This window comes from Heptranchias perlo, chromosome 3 (assembly GCF_035084215.1).
Source record: "Heptranchias perlo isolate sHepPer1 chromosome 3, sHepPer1.hap1, whole genome shotgun sequence".
NCBI classification, from domain to species: domain Eukaryota; kingdom Metazoa; phylum Chordata; class Chondrichthyes; order Hexanchiformes; family Hexanchidae; genus Heptranchias; species Heptranchias perlo.
Window position 1 is genome coordinate 118,036,585 of NC_090327.1, and position 19,006 is coordinate 118,055,590.

Consider the following 19,006-nt stretch of genomic DNA (forward strand, 5'->3'; position numbering starts at 1 on the left):
GGCCATACGGCCCCTCGAGCTTGCTCCGCCATTCAATAAGGTCATGGCTGATCATCTACCTCAACTCCACTTTCCTACCTGATCCCTGGATTCCCTTAGTGTCCAAAAATCTGGTAATCTCCGTCTTGAATATACTCAATGACTGAGCATCCACAGCCCTCTGGGGTAGAGAATTCCAAAGATGCAGAACTCAGTGACGAAAATTTTCCTCATCTCAGTCCTAAATGGCCGACCCCTTACCTTGAAGACTATGACCCCTAGTTCTAGACTCTCCAGCCAGGGGAAACAGCCTCTCAGCCTCTACCCTCTAAGAATTTTATACGTTTCAATGAGATCACCTCTCATTCTTCTAAACTCCAGAGAATATAGGCCCATTCTACTCAACCTCTCCTCGTAGGAATCAATCTAGTGAACCTTCGTTGCACCACCTCTAAGGCAAGTACATCCTTCCTTAGATAAGGAAACCAAAACTGTACACAGTACTCAAGGTGTGGTCTTATCAGAGTCCTATATAATTGCAGCAAGACCTCCTTGCAATAAAGGCTTAGATACCATTTGCCTTCCTAATTGCTTGCTGTACCTGCATGTTGACTCTGTGATTCATGTTAAAGGACATCCAAATCTCTGACTAACAACATTTCTTAGTCTCTCACCTTTTAAGGGGTGATCTAATTGAGGTGTTTAAGATGATTAAAGGAGTTGATAGTTTCTCTCCATCAACCCTATCTCCTCTGGTGGGGGAGTCCAGAACAAGGTGGGTATAACCTTAAAATTAGAGCTAGGCCATTCAAGGGTGATGTCAGGAAGTGTATCTTCACACAAAGGGTAGTGGAAATCTGGAACTCTTCCCCCTAAAGCTGTTGATGCTGGGGGTCAATTGAAAATTTCAAAACTGAGATTGATAGATTTTTGTTAGTCAAGGGTATTAAAGGTTACAGAACCAAGGTGGGTAGATGGAGTTAAGAAACAGATCAGCCATGATCTAATTGAATGGCGGAACAGGCTCGAAGGGCTGAATGGCCTCTTCCTGTTCCTATGAAAACCTTTGGGACTCTTCTCTCAAGTAAATTATGTTTTTTGGCAGGTAATTTCTAGAAATGTTTATAATTGACAGGAAGACAAATCATTTACAGAGAATGTTGGTTCATTGCCCCGTCTACATTCTCAGAGATACAAAAATTGCTGACTGAAAATATAAATTATTTTTTTATTAAACTAGCCATGCAACTATTTCCCATTCCAGAAATGCAGAGACAGTGAGTGGAATCTGTACATTTGCTGGTGTAGCTGTGATATTTGCTTATATAAGGGAAATTGTATTTCCCCAGGAATCAATCATAAAACAATTAAATCAACGTCTGCAGAGATCTATCAGATAGATAGAAGCCACTGCTGCCAGATCTAGGACCCGCTTCCCACAACCCAATCACATTTTATTCCCTTTCCCCTTCCCACTGTTGAATGACTCCAATATCCACCAGTGAACCAACCCCTAAACTCCCCCCCACTAAGTTCCTCTTCCATCGTGCTCCTGCATCAAGCCAACAAGTCACCTCCTTCCTCCTGATGCCAAACCCTAACATCTCCACCCCACTGCTACCAAACTTCAGGACCCCCCCCCCCACCCCACCCCAATGCTACCAAACTTCAGGACCCCCCCCCCCACACCACCCCAATGCTACCAAACTTCAGGACCCCCCCACCCCACTGCTACCAAACTTCAGGACCCCCCCACCCCACCCCAATGCTACCAAACTTCAGGACCCCCCCCACCCCAATGCTACCAATCTTCAGGACCCCCCCCACCCCAATGCTACCAATCTTCAGGACCCCCCCCACCCCAATGCTACCAATCTTCAGGACCCCCCCCACCCCACTGCTACCAAACTTCAGGACCCCCCCCACTGCTACCAAACTTCAGGACCCCCCCCACCCCTACCAAACTTCAGGACCCCCCCCCCCCACCCCTACCAAACTTCAGGACCCCCCCCCCCACCCCTACCAAACTTCAGGACCCCCCCCCACCCCACTGCTACCAAACTTCAGGACCCCCACCCCACTGCTACCAAACTTCAGGACCCCCACCCCACTGCTACCAAACTTCAGGACCCCCCCCCCACCCCCACCCCACTGCTACCAAACTTCAGGAACGCCCCCACCCCCACCCCACTGCTACCAAATTTCAGGATCCCCCCCACCCCACAGCTACCAAACTTCAGGACCCTCACCCAACCCCACTGCTACCAAACTTCAGGACCCCCCCCCCACCCCCACCCCACTGCTACCAAATTTCAGGATCCCCCCCACCCCACAGCTACCAAACTTCAGGACCCTCACCCAACCCCAATGCTACCAAACGTCAGGACCCCCACTCCACCCCCACCCCACCCCACTGCTACCAAACTTCAGGACCCCCACCCCACCCCCACCCCACCCCACTGCTACCAAACTTCAGGACCCCCCCCCACCCCAATGCTACCAAACTTCAGGACCCCCCCCCACGCTACCAAACTTCAGGACCCCCACCCCCACCCCAATGCTACCAAACTTCAGGACCTCCCCCCCCACCCCACCCCAATGCTACCAAACTTCAGCACCGCCCCACCCCAGTGCTGCCAAACTTCAGGACCCCCACCCACCCCACTGCTACCAAACTTCAGGACCCCCACCCCACTGCTACCAAACTTCAGGACCCCCACCCCACTGCTACCAAACTTCAGGACCTCCACCCCACTGCTACCAAACTTCAGGACCCCCCCCACCCCAATGCTACCAAACTTCAGCACCGCCCCACCCCAGTGCTACCAAACTCTCTCTCTCTCCTCCCTTGGTGTTGTTACATCTTGGGTACCTACCTCTGGCCTAGTACTTTTGTACCCCATCTTGCAGTGTATTCTTAGCTTTAAAAAGGTACAGGATAAAAATGATAAAGTAAATAGGGGAAAACGATTCCCACCGGTAGTTGAGTCAGTAACTAGAGAGAATAAATTGAAGATTATCACCAAAAGGAGGATGGGAGAGGTCAGGAGAAATCTTTTTGCTGTAGTGAACTAATAGAACGCCATGTCAGAAACAGTGATGGAAGCATAATCCATAACAGCTTTTAAAAAAGGAAAGAAGATAAATATTCAAAAATATAAAAGGGAATGGGGAAAGGGCAGAGGAATGGGACTAAGTGGGTGGATCTTCCAAAGATATCGACCACCTAATAGAATGAAGAAAATGGTCAGTCTCTTTCCATTGCAAGTGAATAAAAATATTACTCCCCAGCACTGAGTGTTTCTCACTATGAACAGTATGAAATAGGGACAAAAAAATAAAATTAAACCGTCGAAGAGAGCGACACAAGATTTAACATTCGGGGGCGAATTTTTATTTTTTTTACCATTGGGCTTAAAACGGGCGGGAGTGGATCGGGCGTCTGTTTCACACCCGCCCGCTGAAGTCAATGGAAATGGATATCGGGTGGGGCAGAAAACGGGCAGCTGATCCACTAACTCCCAACAGTAAAAGTGAAAATTCACCCCGCAGATTTCACATGCAGCCTCTCGGGGTGGAGAAACACACTGCTCGCCTATTTCAAGCTTCATTCTGTGTGACGGACGCAAGTTTCATGTTAGCTTACTCAGTGCTATTAAAAAGACCTAGATTAAAAAACGTAGTTGAGATGTGAATAAATTATAACTTTACAGTTTTGAAAATTGTGTCTCGCTAGCTCAGGCTGAGATTAGTCACTGCTGATCTCTCTGCCAAATGAGGAATTAATTTCTTATCAACAAAACAGCAGATATAACTGAGCTCACTCACTGAATAATTTAGCTCTGCGGGAATTGTACTGTATTTGTCACTGTGACTAATCAGACTGATTACTGTGAATATATTTGATTAAAGTAGATTAATCTGCTGCTTAATTTTGTTAGTGTTTATAGAACAGCCTTCTACAGATAATGTAGGATCTTTTGAAAGGGTCTGTTTGTAATTGCTGTGATTGGATCTGAAGCTGCACATCCATTTCACAAGAGTCAGTAAAGAAATCGGTGACTGGACAATTTTGAGCTGTTCATTCATTCAACCTTTTGAACGACGTTAAGTATTTCTAGCTGGCAGGAAGACACTGGGACATTTACCAGCTGCGATTTTAAATCACTCCTGTGGTACAATGCATTTCTACAGTTGCAACTAAGGCAGAAAATGCTTTGAGTTTGCAGCCTTATTCTTTCCGTGAACAAAGAAAATCCTGCTGGAATAACATTACACGATGCAAAAAAAAAACAACCAGCTGTATCCCAGAAAAACCTGGCCAGTGTCCAAGCTCGGTGGGTGGTCACCTTTTCCCTGTGTTTTGGTCAGCCGCCCATGCGGTATGGGCACATCTTGGGTTCCGCTAGAGAGGTGGGTGGGGGAAGGAACATGGGCTGTTGGGTGCATGTTTGGGGATGAGGCTAGTGGGCCCCTACCAAAAGTGAAACATCACCAGCAGATTTGGCTCCTTTTATAACTTGGCGGCCAAATTGACCCATACAATTAAAAATGTCTAGTGTTTAGTGCATATTTAGATACGTACATTTTAAAAATTCATTCTCAGGATGTGGGTGTCGCTGGCAAGTCCAGCATTTATTGCCCATCCCTGGTTGCCCTGAGAAGGGTGGTGGGCCTTCTTGAACCGCTACAGTCCATGCGGCAATTCTCGTTATTCCTTGTAGCCTGGATTGATACAACTGAGGGCCTTGCTAGGCCACTTCAGACAGCAGTTAAGAGTCAACCATGTTGGTGTGGGACTGGAGTCACAGATTAGACTGGTTAAAGATGGCAGATTTCCCTCCCTAAAGGACATCCTTGAACTAGTCAGGTTTTTATGACATTCTGATAGCTTTTACTGATACTGTTTTTTAAATTTTCAGATTCTAAGTATCCAGTCATATATTACACACATTAACAGATTCCCCATGGCCAAAATGGGCTTGGGCTGACAAAGCCAATGGGGCTCAAGAAAACTCATATTAGTGGGGCTGGGATATAGCTACAGGAAAAAAGAATTTGGATGGTAAATGTTGTCAAGTTTAATTCACAATGGTACAGGCAATTTGTAAAAAAGACTTGCATTTCTATAGCGCCTTTCACGACCTCAGGACATCCCAAAGCGCTTCACAGCCAATGAAATGAAACTGTTCTAATGTAAGAAAAGTGGCAGCCAATTTGTGCACAGCAAGCTCCCACAAACAGCAATGTTATAATGACCAGATAATCTGTTTTAGTGAAGTTGGTTGAAGGATAAATATTGGCCAGGACAAGTAAGGGAGAACAAGCAGGAAGTGGAGCAGAAGAGGAGCTTTTCAGGCATTTCTGGCACAGGCTCAGCAGCTGGGGAGATGGACGCACTGCAGCACCAACGGTAGCAGGACTACAACTGCATTGTGACAAGCTAGGAAAGGTTTACATCTTTAGATAGGGTTTTCCCGTTAAAAATCCAAATGTAAACATTTCTAATGACACAAAAAGCATTATTCAAAATTGTGACGCAGGACACAAAGTTTTGTGGACATGAAGTGTGCACCATACCCAAGGTTTTGAATATAGAATAGATTTGGCTATAATAGTATATTAAAAATCTTGCATATGGCATACACTTCCTGTCCACAAAAACTTACTTCCGGTGTCACGATTTTATAATGGCAAAATCATATCAATATTTGCTGTCACGATATAATCGCTCCTGACACGGTTATAGTTTCCCGGACTCGCTGAATGCTGGCTGAAAATCTAAGCTGGGAAAGCAACAACTTAAATTATTTTATTTTAAAATTTTGAAGCTGCATTACATTTTAAAACTGTTTTCACGCTCCCTGTGACCTCATTAGCCAACAATTAGACATGCGTCCCTGCAGCCCCCATTGTAAACCCACTACTTGCTCCCAGCTTATGGCAGCCCCATCTGCCTTTTCTGCTTCCCACTCATGGTGGCCCCATTGCCCACTCCACCTTCCTCTCCATGCCTATAGTGGTTTTGTCCAGCCTCAGTACCGGCTCCCCAGCTCCATTATTTATTTGTCAAATGTGGAAACAGATTCAAGTATGATAAAACAAGTCAAATCTCTGTTCCTTGTTATAAGAGTACTACACTTGAGCTCATCAGATGTTATGAAGGGTTTTAGAGAAACTGTTTCAACTGGCAGGAGTGTCGGTGACCAGACCACACAGATTTAAGGTAATTGGCAAAAGAACCAGAGGGGAGACGAGAAGAAATTATTTTACGCAGCGAGTTACATGATCTGAAATGCTCTGCCTGAAAGGGTGGTGGAAGCAGATTCAATAGTAACTTTCAAAAGGGAACTGGATAAATAATTAGAAAGGAAAAATTTGCAGGGCTGTGGAGAAAGAGCAGGGGAGTGGGACTAATTAAATAGCTCTTTCAAAGAGCCGGCAGAGGCACAATGGGCTGAACGGCCTCCTTCTGTGCTACAAGATTCTACGAATAGGCTTCTCTTTGGGTCCCATCCAGTGCTCCTGCCTGATTTGCCTATTAAAAGGATATGGTGGCCCAGTTGGCCCTGTTTCTTGGCTCCATTGTTTAAAAAAGGCAAGATGCAATTTTCAAAACATATGCCAACAAAAAACTTTTTAAAAATGCAATTTATTTGCAATATCCCAATTACATTTAAAAATAAAGAGCTTTTTTTTCAAAAAAAAAACACTGCATAAACTACCAGGGCACACATAAAACTCATGTCAAGTAGTGACACAGGCACAAAGAAACAATTTGTTCTCATTTAGTTTGTTAGTGACATCACTGGGATCAACTAGCTATGTTAAAAGTCTTTCATATAGCAACTACTTCCTGCACGTTTTTAAAAATTCATTCTCGGGATGTGGGCGTCGCTGGCATGGCCGGCATTTATTGCCCATCCCTAGTTTCCCTGAAGGCATTAAGAATCAACCACATAGCATGGGACTGGAGTCACATGTAGGCCCAGACTGGGTAAGGACAGCATGTTCCCTTCTCTGAAGGATGTTGGTGAAGCAGTTGGGTTATTACAACCATCCGGCATACTTTCATGGTCATACTTACTTGCTATAACACTTTTGCCATCACACTTTACTGATAACACCCCTATTGTTATTAAGCAGCCTATCCTCTGACTCACTATGAACGGCAGCATTATATAATATTCTGTATCTTTAAAGGTATAATGCTCCTGCCATTATAAAATACTATATTCCCCAACTTCCATTTACAAGGCCACAGGAGATCTGCTGGTAATATGTAATGTTTGTAAACAATTTTACAACACCAAGTTATAGTCCAACAAATTTATTTTAAATTCCACAAGCTTTCGGAGGCTTCCTCCTTCCTCAGGTGAACCGTTCACCTGAGGAAGGAGGAAGCCTCCGAAAGCTTGTGGAATTTAAAATAAATTTGTTGGACTATAACTTGGTGTTGTAAAATTGTTTACAATTGTCAACCCCAGTCCATCACCGGCATCTCCACAATATGTAATGTGTGTGTCATACTATAATTCTCCTGTTGAAATAAAACAGTGTATCCTCCGACTTACTGTAAAGGTCACAGGAGATCTGCAGGTTTATGTTATTTTTAATCTCCATTCATCCTGTAGCTGGACTTAAATTATAAAGCATTACAGAAAGTCTGATCCTCTTCATTTACAAATACCTTTTACACAAGTATCTGGTATCTCAGCACCTTTACCAGAGAGAAACAAAATAATGTGTAGTTTTATTATGCCAGTGCCCAGGGCTTTGTAATGAATAATTAATACTAGTATTTAAATAGCATCTCATCATGTTGAAAGTCTCAAGTGCTTCAGACAATGTCATTTTGAAATGCTGTATTTAGTCCTCTTAGTCTATTTTCGCCCCTGCACCCTTTAATCCTGTTCGCAAATATTTAACAGTTCATGACTGTAAAATGACACCCCAAAGCTCATCCATTACATGCTTTAGGTGGATGATTTGTACATTAATTACAAAGGAGGGAGGAAAGCAAGCCTTTGGTGAACAGTATGTTCCTCCAGAGACCTGAACCACCTGTTGCAGCTTCCGAGAGGAACTATGCCACATTTCACTCTAAGACAGTGGACGATGCTTGCAAGAAAGAGTTAAATATCAATGAAGTCTAGCTCTAATATTACAATTTAGCCTTTTAGAGTAGTCAAGCCTCCAAGAATGGCATATTATGGGAGTTTCAATATAGAAACTCCAATTTCTTAACATCCTTGGTGATGTACCCAATGTCAGCATTGGTTTACTATACTGATGACGGACTCTGTATATTGACACAGGAGTCATTTTGTACACCTTCATGTGAAAGTAATTGCTCAGCAGCTTGTGAATGGGTTATTGCAAGCCTGAACTTATCTTTCTGACTACATCCAAGAAAATGCCTCCTTTGAAAGGGGTGGGGGGGGGGCGGGGTCTATCTAGACAGCCGTCTTTATTCCCAAGTCTGACAATCTTCCCCTTGTTAGAGTGTAATGGTAGAGAATCCAATCTGATTCATGGCTTGCTCTAGTGGAGGTGTCTAGCTCCTGGTGGTCTGGGCATATCTGATTCCTGGCCTACTGGTGAAGGTTGTATGTGTCTGGTTTTAAAACACCAAAAAGTTCGACACAGCCTCATTTAACCAATCCTCGATAGTCTAGCCAAGAGTCCGATCCCTGGCAGTTTTCTACCTGGTGAACGTGACCTGGGACGGTAATTTGTCCTTACAGGGCTGGCTCATCAGTACTATTGCTAAACAACTGCTGATATTTTGGAATGTGCTGCCACAGCATTCAAATAAGGACTTTGGTTTTGGAGAATGTGTTTAAAATCTTGCAAAGCAAAACGTGAAGCTGAATTCCGAAGTAACCAGTGATAAAAGGATTCAATAGGGTAGATATGGAGAAACTATTTCCTCCGGTGGGGGAAACCAGAACAAGGGGGCATAATCTTAAAATTAGAGCCAGGCCATTCAGGACTGAAATCGCACAAAGGGTAGTGGAAATCTGTAACTCTCTCCCCCAAAACGCTGTTGATGCTGGGGGACAATTGAAGCTTTCAAGACTGAAAACAATAGATTTTTGTTGGGTAAGGGTATCAAGGGATATAGAGCAAAGGTGGGGAAATGAAGTTGAGGTACAGATCAACCTTGACCTAATTGAATGGTGGAACAGGCTCGAGGGGCTAATTGGCCTCCTCCTGTTCCTATGTTCCTAACCAGGTGTGGTATGCGGCTAAATGGGTGGCCTATTGCTGCCAGCCTTCAAAAGAGAAAGACTGAGTGTCAAGCAAAATATAACTTTTTAAATCATCTCCCCCCCCCCCCCCCCCACCATCCCCCTGCCAAAGGTTGTTGGTGAGGAATATTCACCTTAGTGAACATTTTCTATTTATAGTACAGGCAAATGCTAAATGATAAAAATTTTGATATTTTCCAAAAGACCAGCGAGCCATTGGATTCTAGTTGAGAAGGTCATTTATCTTCATGCCTTCTGTTCAAGGAAAATGTGGGCAGGGAATAATTTGAGGTTAGAAATTGGAATGTTACTAAGGACATACACAAATCTGTGAAGGTGGCAGGACAAGTTGAGAAGGCTGTTAAAAAGGCATATGGAATCCTGGGCTTTATTAACAGAGGCACAGAGTATAAAAGCAAGGAAGTTAGGCTGGACCTTTATAAATCACTGGTTAGGCCTCAGCTGGAGCATTGTGTTCAATTCTGGGCACCACACATTAGGAAGGCTGTCAAGGCCTTAGCGAGGGTGCAGAAGAGATTTACTAGAATGGTATCAGGGATGAGGGACTCCAGTTATGTGGAGAGATTAGAGAAGCTGGGGTTGTTCTCCTTAGAACGGAGAAGATTAAGGGGAGATTTGATAGAAGTGTTCAAAATCATGAATGGTTTTGATAGAGTAAATGAGAAACTGTTTCCAGTGGCAGAAGAATCAGTAACCAGAGGACAGAGATTTAAAATGATCGGTAAAAGAGCTGGAGACGACATGAGGGAACACTTTTTTTTTTGAACACAGCGAGTTGTTACGATCTGGAATGCACCGCCTGAAAGGGTGGTGGAAGCAGATTCAATAATAACTTCCAAAAGCGAACTGGATAAAAACTTGAAGGGAAAAAATTTACAGGGCTATGGGGAAAGAGATTAATTGAATAGTTCTTTCAAGGAGCCGGCACAGGCATGATGGGCCGAATGGCCTCCTCCTGTGCTGTACCTACTGTTATATTATGAAAGATCAACTTTCAAACAAAATGACTTACAGCTGCAATATGGATTCCCCCCCCCCCCCATTTTTAGCAAGATCACTGACATGTAACAGAATTAGCAGAGTGGCAGAGTGAGATAATAAACATCACTTCGATCACAGGTGTTGCTATGCAGCTCTGCCTGTGGTAAGACTACTAAATAGATGACCTACTTTTGCCAGCTTTGAAAGAAAATGACTGAATGTAAAATAAAAAACAAATAGATTCAGTTGAAAGTCAGTTGTGGTCCTTCACTGATATGCACCAGTGTCATTGTTTATTGCAAAAATATAAACTGAAAACTACCAAAGGATATTTAGCTATTAATCACTTACAGAATATTCCTCTCCAGTGTTACTTGCCTATTTGCTGTCAGCAATGAAGACTCTATTTTACACAATCTCTGGTGAATAAGATCTCTGTTACCAAACGCTATTCTTTTTTGTAAGATATGTATGTAATTAATAAAATGTTTTTGGATGTTATGAAACTGTTGTTTGCTCTTTAGCTTCCAGGTTCTTTGAAATTCTGACCCCATGCATGAGCTATTTGTGAAATTTAACCTGGTTGCATAAACTTTTTCCACGTACTGGGTTGTATGAAGGATGACATCCTCAATTTTCTTTCATATAACATACATAGATCACGACCAACACCATCATCATCTACAGGACAGTGGCCCTCCAAACTGCAAGTTACTTTGGCTTTCAACCATAATTTAACAAATTAGCAGCTTTTTAAACATTATAAATTCACTGTGTATACCAGTAGCTTGCTAATCAAGTGAATCCAACGAGCATTAAAATAACGAGAACACAAAAATTGAAGACTCATTAGATATATTTGGACAAGTAAAATTATCTTAATATTATTTTAATAAATGCAATCTTTTTTCTATTGTACTATGCCTAACTAAACCAGTTAATCAGTTAAAAGTACAAAGATAAAGTTAAGCATTTGTGCTTTATCTGAATAACTGGTCTAGTTAGCTATGGTATAGTGGAGAGAGACTGCAGAAATTCCCTTAAAATGTCCCTCACATCCATGTTTTAGAAATTCACGAGGATAAATTACTTTTCAAATCTTAAATTGCTAATTTATCATTAGCTATCTTAAACAAATCTCCTCTACCTTTTGTTTGAGGGCCTCTATTGACTCGAATTCCAGCCTGGCTAGTTTATTATGAATATCACTTGGTATATCGGAGATGGCAAATGCCAGGATAAATTTCAGAGCCAACAGGATATGCTGCAAAACATAAAACAGAGAACATGAGATTATTCAACATCGCAACATTATAATTAATGGAAATACTCAAAATTTCAAGTTTTACAAAAAATTGTACATATATTGCATACTACAATACATCCCATAATGTCCAACGTGGAGGAGATACCTATACCTACAAAAATTATTCCTTGGGAGACATATCTGCCATGCAGAGGCTCCAATACTTCCAACATTTACAGTTAACCACTTATAGACCTAAATGGGACCCTAAGAATCTTCCTTCTCTCCTCGCCGTTCTTTCATTTAGGATATGTCTTGAACCAAATATCCCCAAATCTCAACACACTGGAGTGCATTCTGAAATTAAATCTTTATTAACTCGGTGGATTTCTACCGGTACCGCTACAATTAAACACCAACACTTTGTACTGAAGTGCTGTCCTTTCACATCAGGAACTTTCCAACAGGATGTTTAAGAGCACATTCTAGGTCTTTTCTCTAGAATGAAAGAAGTAGTGGCCTTTAATTTATTACAAACCTCAGACTGTAAGTCTCAGGGTAAGCACCTGTAAAATGTATTCACAGTTATCTTCACAATCCTTTCCACACTTCCAACATTTCATAAAACCTTACACCACAAAGGCTAGCCCATTAGCCAATTCCATCTGTACCCAGTCTCTAAAAGAACTATCCAGGTTCAGGGGTGATTTAATCAAGACCTATAAAACGATTAAGGGATTCCATACGGTAGATGCAGAAAAACTATTTCCTCTAGTGGGGGAGTCCAGAACAAGAGGACATAACCTTAAAATTAGAGCCAGGCCATTCAGGAGTGAAATCAGGAAGCACATCTTCACACAAAGGGTAGTGGAAATCTGGAACTCCCTCCCCCAAAAGGCTGTAGATGCAGGGCGTCAACTGAAATTTTCAAGACTGAGATCGATAGATTTTTGTTAGGTTAAGGATATCAAGGGAAATGGAGCAAAGGCGAATAAATGGAGTTGAGGTACAGATCCGCCATGATCTAATTGAAGGGCTGAATGGCCTCCTTCTGTCCACTCAGTTCGATTCCTTTTCCTCAAACTGTTTAAAATTTTTCTTTAATAAATACTAAAGGCTCTCATAATAGGGAGGTTATGTATTCTCAGATCATGAAGACCTTTCTGTGCTCGCTGAGTAAACAGGACCGTCACAATGACTTCAGCACCCTGAAGGATTCCAAAAGTATGTAAACTATGATAGACCCTGTTCTCCTGTCTACAAGAATGTCATCTGTAAAGAGTGCTAACTTTAATATTCCTTGGCTAATGAATTTACTTTCTGCATGAATGAAAAAAATCAGCCAGAAATTTTAAAAGGTCAGTCTGTCAACATTCATAAAGATATCACTTGTGTCTCCAAATTCCTATGGCACATCAAAGAATAAAAAGGATGTAGAAATGCTGTTTATTACCAGGGGTGTCCAACTGCATTTGTTAAGACATGGGTGGGTAATTGGCACCTTGTCAGCATGCAAGGCCGTTGCAATTTATTTTTTTATTGCAATTGCATTTACATGGACTTTCAAGACCAACGTGTTAGACTAAGTGCTCTAACCATTCAATAGCTGAGTGAAGGACATTGTGTATGTCCATTAGGGAACCAGGCTGTCCTTGCTGATAGGTGCAGCCTGCAAGTATGTGGCAAGTCATCATTATGCACATGCTAAGACCAAAAAACTAAAACAAAAAGATTTGTCCCTAAGCTCACTCCTATGAAAATGATGCAGGCGAAAAACCCACAAATAGCAAATGACCAATCAATCTGTTTGAGTGGTATTTATTGAGGGATGAAAGTTAGCCAGGACGCCAGGAGAACTCTTCTTAGCTTTAAGTGGTGTCATGGGATCTTTCACATACACCTGATCAGGGGTTTACCATTTAATGTCTCATCCAAAAGACAGCACTTTCAACAGTGCAGCACCCCCCTCAAGTCTACAGTGAGGTATTGGCCTAGATTGTGTGCGCAAATACTGGAGTGAAGCTTGAACCCACAATTTTCAGGCTCAGACAAGATGGAAATGGATATAGATATAGATGGACCAATAGATTGATAGATCGAGAGTTACAGATTGATATGGCTAGCTAGACGGTTCGATAGAGATAGATCTACATAGGTGGAGGAGACACATAGGCAGGTAGGTAAATGGTGGAAAGAGGGACTAGCAAGCGGAGGGGCAGAGAGATCAATCAAGGGAAAAAAGTATTAATTGCATAATTTACCATTTTTATCATTTATGATGAGCAGAAAAACAGTAGAACAACCTTTAAGTTTTGATTACATGAAATTAAAAATTAATCAATATTTATGGCTTGCTAATGTATGCAAAATAGTATTTTCTTAAATCTACTCCAAAATAAATGTTTAATAAAAGTCTGTCAGGTTTTGACATGGAAAAAAGTTAGTACTTTAATGTTTCATAAGACCATCTAGTTATTGTTTTATTGTTGTGGTCCCACTACACCCCCTGCTGGAGTTAACATGCTACTGAGTAAACAATAACAAGAATTATTATAACTGGGAGGGTTGATTGCATCTGACTAAATTGTGTTTTTTTGAATTTAGTACCACGTCAGATCATGGTAGGGGCCCCAGTATCCTTAATGGTACTAAAGTTTCAATGCACTACAGTTTCAGACCTATTTAGTTTGAAAAAATATTGTGTTTTATATAGTGCCTTTTACAACCTCAGGATGTCCCAAACTGCTTTGCAGTCAATGAAGTACTTTTGAAGTGTAGGCACTGTTGTAATGTAGGCAAATATGACAGCCAATTTGTGCACAGCAAGATCCCACAAACAGTAAAGCGATTAATGTGATTTTGGTGATGTTGGTTGAGGGATAAATATTGGCCAGGACACCGGAAAAACTCTGCTGCTCTTTTTTGAATAGTTCCGTAGGATCTTTTATGTCCATCTGAGGGGGCAGACGGTTTAACATCCCTTCTGAGGCTGTGAACATTTTCGTTCAGCCTGAGACAGTGTCCAGGGAGGGTGATAAAATCGGTGGCAAGGGAACATGGAGGCCATTCAGCCCCTCAAACCTGTATCACCATTCAATTAGATTATAGCTGATCTGTACCTCAACTCCATTTACCTGCCTTTGATCCATATCCCTCGATACCCTTGCCTAATAAAAATCTGTTGATCTCAGTCTTGAAAAATTTAATTGACCCAGCAGCCATAGCCTTTTGGGGGAAGAGAATTCCACATTTCCGCTACTGTTTGTGTGAAGAAGTGCTTCCTGATTTCACTTCTGAATGGCCTAGCTCTAATTTTAAGATTGTGCCCCCTTGTTCTGGATTCCCCCACCAGAAGAAATAGTTTCTCTATCAATTTAAACACCTCGACTGGATCACTCCTAACCTTCCATAGGGATTATAACCCAAGTTTATGCAACCTGTCTTCATAATTTAACCCTTTAAGTTCTGGTATCATTCTGGTGAATCTGTGGTGCATCTCCTCCAAGGCCAATATATCCTTCCTGAGGTACGGTGCCCAGAACTGAACGCAGTACTCCAGGTGGGGTCTGAACAAGGCTCTAAACAACTGAAGATAACTTTCTCCTCAGTGTAATCCAACCCCCTTGAGATAAAGGCCAACATTCCATTGGCCCTTTTGATTACTTTTTGTATCCATACACTAGCTTGTACTGTTCCGAACACCCAAATTCCTCCAGTTTTTAGTCTCTGGCCATTAAGAAAATATTCCTATTTGTCTTTCTTGGATCCAAATTAGATGACCTCACACTTCCCCGCACTGAACTCCATTTGCCACAGTTTTGCCCACTCACTTAATCTGTCCATGTCCCTTTGTAACTTGCTGCTCCCATCTACAAAACTTACTGTGCCCCCTAATTTAGTGTCATCTGCAAACTTACATGCACAATTCTCTCTATTCCTTCATCCAATTCATTGATATATATGGTGAAAAGCTGAGGCCCCAGTACAGATTCCTTGGGGAACACTACTTATCGCGTTCTGCCAATCAGAGTACATTCCCTTTATCCCGACTCTGTTTCCTACCTCCCACCCAACTGCCAAGCCATGTCACAAGGCTACCTCCAATTCCATGCACTCTCATTTTTGCTAATAATTTCTTGTGCGGAACCGTATCAAATTCATAGAATCATAGAAAGGTTACAGCATGGAAGGAGGCCATTCAGCCTATCGAGTCCGAGCCGGCTCTTTGCAAGAGCAATCCAGCTAGTCCCACTCCCCTGCCCTTTCCCCGTAGCCCTGCAAATTTTTTTCTTTCAAGTACTTATCCAGTTCCCTTTTGAGGGCCATGATTGAATCTGCCTCCACCACCCCCTCGGGCAGTGCATTCCAGATCATAACCAGTCGCTGTGTAAAATAGTTTTTCCTCAAGTCACCTTTGGTTCTTTTGCCAATCACCTTAAACCTATATCCTCTGGTCCTTGACCCTTCCGCCAATGGGAACAGTTTCTCTCTATCTACTCTGTCCAGACCCTTCATGATTTTGAATACCTCTATTAAATCTCTTTGCAACCATCTCTATTCCAAGGAGAACAACCCCAGCTTCTCCAGTCTATCCACATAACTAAAGTCCCTCATCCCTGGAATCATCCTAGTAAATCTCTTCTGCCCCCTCTCTAAGGCCTTCACATCTTTCCTGAAGTGCGGTGCCCAGAACTGGACATAATACTCCAGTTGTGGCCGAACCAGTGTTTCATAAAGGTTCATCATGACTTCCATACTTTTGTACTCTATGCCTCTACTTATAAAGCCCAGGATCCCATATGCCTTTTTAACCACTTTCTCAACCTGCCCTGCCACCTTCAACGATTTGTGCACATATATCTCCAGATCTCTCTGTTCCTGCACCCCTTTTAGAGTTGTGCCCTCAAGTTTATATTGCCTCTCCTCATTCTTCCTACCAAAATGTATCACTTCATATTTTTCTGCGTTAAATTTCATCTGCCACGTGTCTGCCCATGCCACCAGCCTGTCTATATCCTATTGAAGTCTATCACTATCCTCCTCACTGTTTACTACCCTTCCAAGTTTTGTGTCATCTGCAAATTTTGAAATTGTGCTCTGTACACCCAAGTCCAAGTCATTTGTATCAAGAAAAGCAGTGGTCCCAGCACTGACCCTGGGGAACACCACTGTACGCCGCCCTCCAGTCCGAAAAACAACCGTTCACCACTACTCTGTTTCCTGTCCCTTAGCCAATTCTGTATCCATGCTGCTACTGCCCCCTTTATTCCACGGGCCGCAATCTTGATAAGCCTACCATGCGGCACTTTATCAAACGCCTTTTGAAAGTCCATATACACATCAACTGCATTGCCCTCATCGACCCTCTGTTACCTCATCAAAAAACGATCAAGTTAGATAAACACGATTTGCTTTCCCTAATCAATCCACACTCGTCCAAGTGACTGTTAATTATGTCCCAAATTATAGTTTCTAAAAGTTTCCCCACCACTGAGATTAAACTGACTGGCCTATAGTTGCTGGGTTTATCCTTACACCCTTTTTTGAACAAGGGTGCAATATTTGCAATTCTCCAGTACTCTGACACCACCCCCAAATCTAAGGATGTTTGGATGATTATGGCCAGTACCTCCGCAATTTCCACCTTACTTCCCTCAGCAACCTAGGATGCATCCCATCTGGACCGGGAAGTCCATATAAACCACATCCATAGACACTCCCCTGACCTGTCAGCCTGGTTAGTGACCTAAACATAAGAACATAAGAAATAGGAGCAGGAGTAGGCCATACGGCCCCTCGAGCCTGCTCCGCCATTCAATCAGATCATGGCTGATCTTTGACCTCAACTCTACTTTTCTGCCCAATCCCCATATCCCTCGATTCCCCTAGAGTCCAAAAATCTATCGATCTCAGCCTTGAATATAATCAATGAATCAGCATCCACAGCCTTCTGGGTAGAGAATTCCAAAGATTCACAACCCTCTGCGTGAAGAAATTCCTCCTCATCTCAGTCTTGAATGGCCAACCCCTTATCCTGCGACCATGCCCCCTAGTTCTAGACTCTCCAGCCAGGGGAAACAACCTCTCAGCCTCTACTCTGTCAAGCCCCCTCATAATCTTATGTTTCAATGAGATCACCTCTCATTCTTCTAAACTCCAGAGATTATAGGCCCATTCTACTTAACCTCTCCTCCCAGGACAACCCTCTAAGCCCAGGAATTAATCTAGTGAACCTTCGTTGCACCACCTCCGAGGCAAACATATCCTTCCTTAGATAAGGAAACCAAAACTGTACGCAGTACTCCAGGTGAGGTCTCACCAAAAACCCTGTACAAAAGTAGTAAAACTTCCTTACTCTTGTACTCCAACCCCCTTGCAATAAAGGCCAACGTGCCATTTGCTTTCCTAATTGCTTGCTGTACCTGCCTACTAACTTTGTGTTTCTTGTACGAGGACACCCAAGTCTCTCTGAACACCAACATTTAATAGTTTCTCACCATTTAAAAAATATTCTGTTTTTCTATTCTTCCCACCAAAGTGAATAACCTCACATTTCCCCACATTATACTCCATCTGCCACCTTCTTGCCCACTCACTTAATCTGTCTATATCTCTTTGCAGACTCAGTGTCCTCCTCACAGTTTACTTTCCCACCTAGCTTTGTATCGTTAGCAAACTTGGACACGTTACATTTGGTCCCTTCATCTGAGTCATTAATATAGATTGTAAATAGCCGAGGCCCAAGCACCAATCCTGGCAGGACCCCACTAGTTACAGCCTGCCAACCTGAGAATGACCCGTTTATCCCTACTCTGTTTTCTGTTCTTTAGCCAATCCTCTATCCATGATAATATATTACCCCCAACCCCATGAGTCCTTACCTTGTAACAACCTTTTACGTGGCACCTTATCGCAGCCTTAGCCTTTTGAAAATCCAAATATACTACATCCACTGGTTCCCCTTTATCTATCCTGCTCGTTACATCCTCAAAAGACTCTAAAAATTTGTCAAACACTATTTCCCTTTCATAAAACCATGTTGACTCTGCCTAATCATATGATGTTCTAAGTGCCGTTACCACTTCTTTAATAATAGATTTCAGCATTTTCCCGACGACTGGTGTCAGGCTAACTGGCCTGTAGTTCCCTGTTTACTCTTCCCCCTCCCTTCTTGAATAGTGGGGTTACATTTGCTACCTTCCAGTCCACTGGGACCGTTCCAGAATCTAGACAATTTTGGAAGATCACAACCAATGCATTTGCTATCTTTGCAGCCACGTCTTTAAGAACCCTAGGATGTAGGCCATCAGGTCCAGGGGATTTGTTGGCTTTTAGTCCCATTAGTTTGTCCAGTACTTTTTCTCTCGTGATATTAATTGTTTTAAGTTCCTCATTCTCATTTACCCCTTGGTTCCCTACTATTTTTGGTCTTCTACTGTGAAGACAGATACAAAGTATTTGTTTAACACATCTGTCATTTCCTGATTCCCCATTATAATTTCCCCTGTCTCAGCCTCTAAGGGAC

The 19,006-nt window shown here is 42.5% G+C and overlaps 1 protein-coding gene across 2 annotated transcripts in view; it reads right to left on the bottom strand.

The window, feature by feature from the left end:
• The window catches only part of ano10a (anoctamin 10a), an 82,959-nt gene that overhangs the window by 5,258 nt on the left and 58,695 nt on the right, over positions 1–19,006 (bottom strand). For both annotated transcript variants that reach the window (XM_067981709.1, XM_067981708.1), the window contains exon 12: positions 11,383–11,499. In XM_067981709.1, coding sequence (XP_067837810.1) covers positions 11,383–11,499 — 117 coding nt within the window. The remainder of the gene's footprint in view (positions 1–11,382; positions 11,500–19,006) is intronic.